Below are 11987 nucleotides of genomic sequence, written 5' to 3'. Positions count from 1 at the left end.
ATCTTCTAATAGCAAGACTAACTATTATTATTATTATCATCATCATCATCATAATCATCATCATCATCATCATCATCATCATCATCACCATCATTATCATTATCATTATCATTATCATTATCATTATTATTATTATTATTATTATTATTATTATTATTATTATTATTATTATTATTATTATTAAGACACCGGTATCTCTGCCAATAAATATCTGAATTACCTATACACGACTTGCGTGTGCGTGAATATTTTAGAAGTATGAGAAAAAAAATCGTATAGGCACGAAGTGGTAAAATAAAGTAAATACATCACAGACAATTAAGTCGTATTTTCTATGGTGCATCACAGAGATTAATTAGATATCTATGGTTGCCAAAAAAAATCCCCAATAAAAAATCATGAGAAATTTGTTGGCACTTAATTTTGACTATAGTTGTGTTGTGATGACGATGCATTTTACTATATGAGTATCATTTACGGCCAGCTAGGTTACCCAAAATTTCGCGTCTCAGCCCTAACTATTGTGGGGCTGAGATCAAAGACAATGTTTTATTTTCAATTCTTACATCACAAAGATTATTTAGATCTCTGATTGCCGAAAATGGCTGATAAAAGATCATTAGAAATTGCTCCCCACTCCCACCGCCCACTCCCGTTTCCGATAGCAGCCCTGAACAACAATTTCTAAATCAAACTGAAATAATTCAGATAAGAGATAAAAATGGTTAGAACTGAGTTTCCTACCTTAATAGGTAATAAAACTTCCTAATTTCCCTCTCATACCTAAGACTTAAGACTCCGCACCTAACGGAGTCCCGGCGAATGTCATGCCCAGTGGCGTATCTAGAAGTCTTGAAATGGGGGTGTTGATAGGGGCGCGAAGGTCAAGTAGGGGACTCGATGATCAGTTGAGGGGCGAAACTCGCAAAATAAGGTGATTTTAGGTGATTTTTAACTACTTGCAAGTGATTTTTTTTTTTGGAGGTGGGGTGACTGGTTGGGCATGAATAATAATAATAATAGTTCTTAATAATACCAAATAACCTAAAAATTCATTGCATTATTCATAACCTAATATTTTTAAAATGTTAAAGTAAACAACTTAACATTATTTATAACCTAATATTTTTAACATGTTAAAATAAATTTAACTCAGAGAGACATTTCCGGCCATCTTGAGGTGCCATAGACCATGGTGGGGGCTGAGGTAGTCTGTATGAAAATAATATTTTGAAATAATTTCCAAAAGAGCAAAACCGACAGCGGGCCCCTCAGTAATATTTGGTCTTTAGAGAAGTAATTATTGATTGCTGTGTTGATTTCAATTCCCTTATTTTTCAAAATAAAATAGGGAAAAAGAAATTATTCACTGTATTATAAGTCTGAGAGTGCCATTTTCGGCCATCTAGAAGCGTTATAATCATAAATTTTCTTACCTCAACTCAAAATATGGTGGGGTAGAGGTGGTCTTCATCCTCCACCTGTGGAAATCCCTACCTGGCCCCTCTATTTCAAATTTTCTGATCTTCACTCACAATTGTTTAATTTTACGTGCCATCAATTTTCTCTTTTAGCTTAGAATAGCTGCTGAGACCGAATAGGCCCCTCTTAAAATAGTTACGAATCCGATTTTCATAAGTATTTATTACTAACCTAGGCCTTATGAGTAGGGGGTAAAAGAAGCAATTCTCACAATGAATTTTCTGAGAACTTCTGGGAATTCCCCTTTCCCATCAAAGGGCCCTGCAATAATTCTTGCACTAGGCCCTTTCACACATACGCCGCTTTCTGTGTGCCCTCCATCTGAGATATTTCCTCTTGAATCAGATCTGCTGCGCCACACAGCTGTGGACTATTGCTGTCCATTACGACTTCAATCACCTTGACCAATCTTCTTAATAATCCTTTTCCACCCTTACCGTCTATAAAAACAGTATTTTAAGTATTTTTTCCAGAACTGTTTACTAAGGATTAAAACATCAAACTTGGCACACGAGTAAATATGACAATGGAGCATATCAATTTAATACAGTACTCACGTCAACGACGCCCTTTACGGGTCAAAAAATCACCTGTACTATTTCTTATGTAAAAATTATCTCTCACACTTGCAGATTTCTCATATAACCATTTGCATATATATAAAATATAGGCCTAATTATGCAATTCATTCCTTATTACGGTCCAGCGAGTAGGCCTTCATTTTCAATTTATAAAAACTTTTAAAAATGCAATACAGTATTTCTTCATTCTATATCCTCCAATAGTGCAGTTAACATAAAACCCCTTGTATTTCCAATTAGGCATACAGTTAAGTTGTTTGTATTTATTAAAATTTTGCATGTTTGTAGAGCCACACACCCCCAGCGACAACAGCCGTCAGGATCGTTGTGTTAGTAACAAAACGAACTAAACCATCAACCGACGGAGCATTCATTTCAAGAAAAGACTGCGTGAACGGAACTGCAGGGAAGTCCTACAAAAACAAACAGAAAATAAACCACTTATTAATTATTTTGATAAATGTCACAGCGCGTATTGAGGGTTTTTGGAAGAAAACATGCTGTGTTCTTATTTAGCAGTCAGGGGTGGATCTGGATTCAAATTTAGGGGGAGGTTCAAAATGTTTCCAGAAAAAAAAACACACAAAAATAGTTGGTCCTCCCCTGGAAAGTTTTGATTCCTAGATGGCGAGAAATGAGGTTTCCCGACTTCTAATTTTCCCATTGCAACAAAAAAAGTAGGTCTGGAATTTTTTTTTTTGCCAGGGGGGGGGGGGGGGGGCAGGACCCCTGATCCGCCAATGAACAGCGATTCAGAGAAGCAAGTAAAAATGCATATATAAAACTTGGGCCTGATAATAGAAAAAAATTGAGACAAACTAAAGCTTTATAAGTTTACAAAACAGGCGTGTAATTCATTTGTACTATATAGCCTAACAATATCATTTATGGGCCAATCACCTCGGACGGTGGCTCTTCTTGCCAAATTTCATCTTCAGACAACTTTCCCATAGCATGAAGTACCTATCAAGAAAAAGTAAAACAGAATTTCAAAACATGGAAAATATTCACATACTGTATGACTTAACGTTTGTCATGCCATTGCCAAGACTATTTATTATTTAGGTTCCCCACTTCGCACCTAGTAACTGCGCCATTTTGAGGTATCAGAACAGATCCAGGATCTACGCGCTTGTTTCATACACACGTGCTGTCTCATGCGTACGTTTGCTTTGCCGTTTTGTTGGACATTGGCAGCAACAACATCCAAGGAGCTCAACTTAGCGGGAAGTTCATTCAAGGTAAAAACAAGCAGAGCGAACTTATTTACCTCTCTAGCAGCACGTTCACCGGACTCAACAGCACCATCCATGTAGCCCGACCATTTAATAGCTGTTTCTGTTCCTGCAAAGTGTATACAGCCAACGATTCTTCTCAACTCTCTATCAACAAAATATATAAATTCAAAATTTGTCTTTCGATAAGCTATATTTTTATCTATAAAGTAGATAAATTTATCATAAAAAATGATTTTAAAAAAATACAGTGGTAGTATTTCTTTCTAGTATTATACTTAGATCGCATTGATACTTAGATACTTACATCGCATTGAAGTTAAGCAAAGAGAAGAGGGGTTCTTATATAGGAAATGACAATGATGATGATCTGTTGCTATTATTCTTTCGCGATATGATAAGTAATACTTTCTAAAACAAAACATATACCTTAAAAACATGAAAATACATAACGTGACGGTATTATTGTCATCAGGGCATGTTCGCAAGCTTTACAAAACGATAAAACGATAACGAATACAGTTAAGTCATCAACTTTTTAGGCAACCCTTTCAAAACAGTAGCATGTCTGTCAACGTAGGCGATTCATGCCTCTTTCATGAATCAAGGATCATATTCAACACATACAGCATATTGTTAAGCCTTGTTGAACGACGATAATGATAATGACGTATTCGTTATCGTTTTCTATTAATTAGTGAGGTAAGCTTACCTTCCGTACTGACAAAGAGTGCCCGGCTGGAAGACTGTAGTATAGCCACCGGCGGAATATGCCTCTGCCATCCAATCTTTCTCTACGTAGTTGATTGGCTAAATAACAAGTTTTGTATTAGTTACGAATACAGATTCAGATTTAAATTGTTGATGATTATGACATCATATCAGAGAAGTTATCATATCAACAACCTTTAAAATTCTTGAACACAGTAATGGAAATTGTTTAAAAGGAATAACAACGAGCAACTTACATGCATTGCTTCGTCTGTCCCGAACACCTTGGCGTAATACCGACACAGTTTATCACGCCTGAGGAAAACATTCCGTTATAGTAATATTACTTTTTGATCAGATTCTGCTATTATTTCTGTATCATGTCTAAATTATTTCCAATGCAAAAATGGTATTTTTGATCAGATTCTGCAATTATTTCTGTATCATGTCTAAATTATTTTCAATGCAAAAAGGGTTATGAAATATCACAACAAAATTGAAGCCATTCTAATGAATTTTGAGGTTTTCTTTCAAGTTCAAATTTCTTTTACATTACTTACCTTTCATTTTCAGTGAGATGACAGAGCTTTCTTGCCTTGTCTGCAGCAATAAATCTGGTAAAAAAATAATCAGCAAAGTAAGACCAGTATAAACACATTTTCGTAAGACAGAGGCTACTGTTATATACCTGCACGTGTGTGAAATCTACAAGGGATACATTGACATATATTAGCTAGCATCCATATGCGCATATTATAATGCCACCTATTTGAAACCTGAATTGCAGTCATCTGGCAAGATAAGTAAGATATAACATTTGTAGCCGAATTAGTGTATTAAGGAAGAAGGGTGGGGTGGGGGGTGAAACGCGTGGGTTTAAAAACTATTTGACTCACGTAACTAATGCTGGAGCAGAGCCATCAGGTTTAGTGTCATCCACTGACCATTCGACTGGAAGATCTTGATCGATACACCATGAAGTACCACAGAATCCTGAAGCAAAAAAGTACTATGGTATTGACGCTGCAGATAGAAAAGAAGTAAAACAACTACAAAATTCACCTAAAAATAGATACTTGTATCCAAGTTAACATATGCATGTGAAACATGGAACCTTACATTGGCCCAGTTCAACAAAATAGATGCAGCACACAGAAAAATGCTTCGTAGAATTATCTTTGATGGGAAAAGGGGCTTGATGAAAAGAAGAAAATTACACGTGAAAATTGGAACATCTAGATTGTTAGAAATCAGTAAATCTGACAACTTATCAGTTTACATTAAGAGGTACGTAACAGGTCAAATTTGCTGTTCACATTGTGAGACAGTTCAACTCCAGCGGAAGCTATTTAAATAAAGTTATTATTATTATTATAGTACCTCTATCTCTCCAAAACTGTGTTTTGTAGTATACCATAGACTTGATAACTGCACCCAAGGGACACCGAGCAGCAAGTTGATTTTTAAGCGGCGGTAGTGGTGGATTGAAGTGAACCTTCTGAATCAATGCTGGTGACATCGCCAAAATCACATGTTTGGCCTATGAAAAAAAAAATATTTTTAAAGATTTTTATGGAAGTAGCCTCATTCATAATATTAACACTATATTTTTCTTCTATCGTCATTCAAAATGTTTAATGTGTATATTTTAAAGTTAACATTTCAATATTTTCAATATTATTTATTCAATCTCAAATAGCAGCATTAACGCTGAATTGCATGAGAATACATTAAAATTCGGAAATACATAACCGAAAAACACATAAAATAGCACAAAAAGATGACATAATTGAGAACATTAAAATTAAATTGAGACCTATAAAACTAGAAATAAGATAAAATTCTTTAGATTAAACATTAAAATTCTATTTACATAAATAAAATATCCAAAAAACACAAGGAATAACAATTGGATTATGATTTATACAAAATTACACATTGGTGGATATAAAAATATAAACAATTTAAATTAAATTGACTAGAAAAATAACTGTTAGATTTCATATTAAACAAGGAAAATAGATGTGTTAAATCATATTGCAACAAGAGCCCCGCCTAAATTCTACTATAGGCCTACATATACTATAGTTCTGTTTAGGTCTTCCAATGATAAAAGAATTTATAGCATAGGCTTATAGCCAGTTAAAGTTGCATCCAGCAAAAATCAATGCGTTAAACTTAGGTTCATAATGGTGTGTGCATCTTTGCATTTACTACACCATCTGTGGGCTCAGTGCACCAACCGTTTTCTGCACTGTTCAGGACGTGTGACCACGTTCAAATGGACCATTCAATGTATTCACTGCAACGTTTAGCGCATTTTAGTGTAGGCCTACACCTCTGCATTCGTTCAGTTGGGAATACCATTTAACACGTTTAGAGTGCACCCTTCCGAGTGTTCAGTGCACCACTTAGTGCATAAATTAAATGCCTGGTAATAATTTTTCAAGTGTATATCACAATTCGGACAGAATCAGGGATAACATGGTGTCATAAAGGAATCATTGCAAGCAGTTTATAAAACAACGGTGGACTAGGCAACCGTCGTCATAATCATCGTTATCATCATTATATGCTTCGCCCGGAGCGCTGCTTAGAACTCAGTCGTGATCCTGTGTATTAGAGGGATAAAACATATAAATAAAGAAATAATAAGATTCGCCAGGTTTGAATCCTGTCAGAGGTATTTTATTACACAATTTCTTTAATTCTTTATTTATTTATTTATAGGACAACATTCGTTGAGAACTATGCTACACGATGTATTTATGTAGTCCTTTATTCGAACACTGTATTTACCTTTCTTTGATGATTTATATGATTTAACAGTGCGGTCACACACCCTAATTCTTTTTCTTAGATAGAAATTTCAGTTGTTCAACACATCATTTTTTTCTCTCCGGAAACTAGCATTAATGCCGGCTTGATTTTGCTTGCATATATTTGTATGTTGTACATTCTGTGCGATTTACAGTTTTACTAACTTTGTCCATGTAGTATCGTCAATCCATTTCTGTAGCGTTGTATTATCCATCTTTTCTGCGTCGGGACAATCCCAGGGATTAGCAACTGGTATCTAACAAACCAAAAAAAAAAGTTGCAGGCGAAAATTTTAGTATCAGAATCTAATTATTATTAATTGGCAACATATCAATGTCGTGCATTCGCTGATTGCTGATTATGATGAGAACAACAAACAAGAAGATAATAATATATGCCTAATGGTAATAATAATAATAATAATAATAATAATAATAATAATAATAATAATAATAGCAATTATGATAACTCAAAGTGATGATGGAAAATGATCATGATTACGATTATAAAAATAATAATAATGATTGATTATATATTGTCGTGTATTGTAAATACAGTATATGATTTTTCTGATATACCTTTTCACCGATTTTATCGATTTCCCGAATTACGTGATTTATATCCATCCAGACGATTGGGTTATAAAATGCCGGAGATGAACCTTCGTGGGGGTACACTTTACCCTATAAATGCCAAAACGTACTTGAATGAATTATGAATATATACAGCTATAGTATCACAGCCTAATATTGGACGGTCTCTAACAACAATAACAGACCGAATAAGAATATACAGTAGCACATTAAGCATGTTTCTCATAAAATGGCTGCAGTGCGTAGCTGTCCCAACGCAATCGAGAAGGCTCCCCCGTCGCAGTACATAGCATTAAAGCGATTTTATGAAAACAATACGCTTTACAACAACCACAACAAAAATAAAGATACACAGAAGAACACAATAAATCATTAGAAACATGGTGGACTAAAATATTGGATTAAGAAAGTTGTTCATATTTAACTATATTGAATCCGAAATAGTGTAATTAACGAGATATGAAGCTATGAAGTGTCTGTGATGGTTCACCATACTATGTTGAAACAAATAATATTAGGATATTATCCATTGTTATTATTTCACATTATAAATCTGAAGAAAATCACCGTTTATTTTGTCTACTATAACAAAAATAGTTGTTGTAACAGAAAGTTGTTCATATTTAACTATATTGAATCCGAAATAGTGTAATTAACGAGATATGAAGCTATGAAGTGTCTGTGATGGTTCACCATATTATGTTGAAACAAATAATATTAGGATATTATCCATTGTTATTATTTCACATTATAAATCTGAAGAAAATCACCGTTTATTTTGTCTACTATAACAAAAATTATAAACGCCTCCATCGACCATTCAGTAATCTTACATTCTGTAGCCAAGCCAATCGGCCATTTTCCTCAATTGTATAAGTCTCCAAGCCAAGTTCCTTAGCAACACGGAGCAAACGATCCTGTGTGCGTCCAACATACGAGCCACCAACATCAACGTACCCACCGACTGAAGCATCCTGTGGAAGATTATGTTAAAAAAAAACCCATGCATTATAATGACGTCATGCGCGCGTCTCGATATATAAATGATGCTACGCGTTATCAATCACAGGACGCACAGCTCGTCAAGGTGTTTAACATTTTCAATCTGAATGAATTTGTACATTACAAGATTATCATGGCGTGGACAAGAAAACTGATACACTCACTAATTGATTTATTTATCGTATTTCTTTAACGGATATAAATTTAACTGTAATTGCCTCAGGTTTTAGGTGAGGTCTATTTACACTTAACAAGAAGTTAGCCTAATGAAAATAAAGAAATAGTAAAACAAAAAAAGGAAAAGAAAATAAGTACACCAAACTAGCACCAAAACCGAAGTATATTGTGCTATGACCAGAGATATGTGTGTTTTTACCGCGATAACATGTTATTGCTATAGGCAGCACTTACACGTTGAGACATAGCTCTTAGCATATTATTTTTATGAATGAAAACCCGGCTATCACTATGTTAACCATAATGACTTAGTGTTGTTAACTTTCATTTATTTAAATAACATGACTTTTACCTGGAAATTTCGATCACAGTCATTTTAAAAATTATAGAAACCAGATGAATTTTTCATTGAAAAAAAAATGAATTATAGTAACTTTTTCCTATGACTTTTCTAAGTTGTGGTTATTTGTGTATAGGTTTACAGCTTGCCTCCACCTTTGGGACCTGAAAATGTGGGGTGGTCTCAGGTTGGGTCTCCACTAGAAGGGTTAGATTTGTGTTATTGATTGATTGAAGGAGGTTGTTATTTGGGTTTTTTAAAAAGTGGTTTCAAATTAGAGGGGTCTCGAATTTGAGGGTGCAACTTTACCTGTATTGTGTGTGTCCGTCCCCCCACACGGTCACGTGCCTCCAGTACAAGAACATCAATTCCACACTCCACCAGCAATTTAGCAGCACATAAACCTTGAAGGTAAAATATTATTGTGAACTAGCTATTTGAGGATCAATAAACAACGGTGAACTTCCTAGTTTTGCGAGTCAATAAATCTGTAGTTAGCTTGTAGTTGACGTAAAATTGCAGATGTTTAAACGTGGAGCTTTATGCCGGAAAGCACTATAACAACTACCGTATTTTTATTGCTTGTAGATGTGTAATTGCTTGCCTAGATAAAGTAGGTAGGCCTATAGGCTAGTGTTCAACACCACAGTAGATGCGCCAGGATTTGCCCAAGAGGGTCCTGGACGGGGAATCGGGGGGAGGGCGATGTCCCAGACGAAAAAAGTGAGCGTGGTCGGGCGTCGCTCAAAATCTCCTCGAAAGTATTCCATGGGTGAAGCCCCCGAAATATTTGAGAATTTAGGAGTTTCAAAGGCTTAAATCGATTTTGGAGTTCACTATAAATATGTAGAAAATACATAGGCCTATACATTTATTTTCTCCCCGACGAATTGAGGTTTTCCTTCCCGACGGGGGGGGGGGGGGGGCTGCGCATTTCTATCTTAAAAGACCTGGCCTGAGATTTATGGATTTAAGATTTCTTTAAATCACGCTTATGCTTATGTGTTCTATTAGGCCTATGGATAACGTGTACTGATGCATATTTACATGTTTAGAAGTATTCATTTTAAGTGATCCTAGGAAAGAATTTGTATTGGCTCAAGAATAAGCTTTAAAATTTTAACACTGTGTACAAAGGGGGGAAGCCGCGGCTCCCACGGCTCCCCCCCCCCTGGATACGTCCCTGAAACAAAAAAAGGAAAAGAAAATAAGTACACCAAACTAGCACCAAAACCGAAGTATATTGTGCTATGACAAGAGATATGTGTGTTTTTACCGCGATAACATGTTATTGCTATAGGCAGCACTTACACGTTGAGACATAGCTCTTAGCATACTATTTTTATGAATGAAAACCAGGCTATCACTATGTTAACCATAATGACTTAGTGTTGTTAACTTTCATTTATTTAAATAACATGACTTTTACCTGGACATTTCGATCACAGTCATTTTAAAAATTATAGAAACCAGATGAATTTTTCATTGAAAAAAAAAAAAGAATTATAGTAACTTTTTCCTATGACTTTTCTAAGTTGTGGTTATTTGTGTATAGGTTTACAGCTTGCCTCCACCTTTGGGACCTGAAAATGTGGGGTGGTCTCAGGTTGGGTCTCCACTAGAAGGGTTAGATTTGTGTTATTGATTGATTGAAGGAGGTTGTTATTTGGGTTTTTTAAAAAGTGGTTTCAAATTAGAGGGGTCTCGAATTTGAGGGTGCAACTTTACCTGTATTGTGTGTGTCCGTCCCCCCACACGGTCACGTGCCTCCAGTACAAGAACATCAATTCCACACTCCACCAGCAATTTAGCAGCACATAAACCTTGAAGGTAAAATATTATTGTGAACTAGCTATTTGAGGATCAATAAACAACGGTGAACTTCCTAGTTTTGCGAGTCAATAAATCTGTAGTTAGCTTGTAGTTGACGTAAAATTGCAGATGTTTAAACGTGGAGCTTTATGCCGGAAAGCACTATAACAACTACCGTATTTTTATTGCTTGTAGATGTGTAATTGCTTGCCTAGATAAAGTAGGTAGGCCTATAGGCTAGTGTTCAACACCACAGTAGATGCGCCAGGATTTGCCCAAGAGGGTCCTGGACGGGGAATCGGGGGGAGGGCGATGTCCCAGACGAAAAAAGTGAGCGTGGTCGGGCGTCGCTCAAAATCTCCTCGAAAGTATTCCATGGGTGAAGCCCCCGAAATATTTGAGAATTTAGGAGTTTCAAAGGCTTAAATCGATTTTGGAGTTCACTATAAATATGTAGAAAATACATAGGCCTATACATTTATTTTCTCCCCGACGAATTGAGGTTTTCCTTCCCGACGGAGGGGGGGGGGCTGGCTCCCCGGCCCCTCCGCTGGCGCCACACCTGAAACACCATATAACATAGAGTGAACGTTACTCCGAATAAAGAGAGGGAGGACATAATTCAACATTTCGATTATATAGAAGAGCGCATGTTGCAATACAAACATAGAATTTTAATACAAAATTACATGATTTTTTCCTTTAACGAATTGTGTTGATTTCGCCAGCGGGAGGACATTTCCTGTACCCCTGCCACCCCGGTAGCCGATCATTTCGGTCGAGCTTCGTTTCGGTCGCGCTTCGTTTCGGTCGCGGTTTATTTCGAACAAATATATGGAGCGCCGAAGGAGTTGCGAAAACGAAAAATTTAATATGCCTAGGCCCTATATATTTTAGTTCGTGAATCGGTTTATCATAGGCCTTAGTATTATTGTTTTGCTATCTTTCCACTAACAAAATATCTTTCTACTATATTGTCTTTCTTCCATTTACGGTGATATATTCATGATTGCAACATGATCTTGTATTATTGAAACAATGGAATTTAGTATGTGCTACTATACTTTAATAATTATGGTCAATAAAATGTATATTTGATTTTAATTGAATTGAATATTGTTACCATCTGAAATCTATTTCATAATTTAGTTAAAACAATAATCATTCAATATTTAAACTGATCATTTTATACAATAAATATATTTATTTTTCTTGCAGCTTCCAGAGTTTGGAT

The 11987-nt window shown here is 35.6% G+C and overlaps 1 protein-coding gene across 1 annotated transcript in view; it reads right to left on the bottom strand.

The window, feature by feature from the left end:
* Positions 1 to 1997: 1997 nt before the first annotated feature.
* The window catches only part of LOC117119755 (amine oxidase [flavin-containing] B-like), a 35812-nt gene continuing 25822 nt past the window's right edge, over positions 1998 to 11987 (bottom strand). Inside the window, exons 13-15 of the mRNA XM_033264626.1 lie at positions 3334 to 3445; positions 2964 to 3026; positions 1998 to 2476 (exon numbers count right to left, since the gene is read on the bottom strand). Of these exons, the coding sequence (XP_033120517.1) occupies positions 2330 to 2476; positions 2964 to 3026; positions 3334 to 3445 (322 nt within the window). The 3' untranslated portion in view covers positions 1998 to 2329. The remainder of the gene's footprint in view (positions 2477 to 2963; positions 3027 to 3333; positions 3446 to 11987) is intronic.

Source organism: Anneissia japonica, unplaced genomic scaffold (assembly GCF_011630105.1).
Source record: "Anneissia japonica isolate Jap-2015-1 unplaced genomic scaffold, ASM1163010v1 scaffold11151_len745516_cov174, whole genome shotgun sequence".
Taxonomy (NCBI): domain Eukaryota; kingdom Metazoa; phylum Echinodermata; class Crinoidea; order Comatulida; family Comatulidae; genus Anneissia; species Anneissia japonica.
Note: the sequence above shows the minus strand (reverse complement) of the source record. Positions and strands in the feature narration are given on the sequence as shown.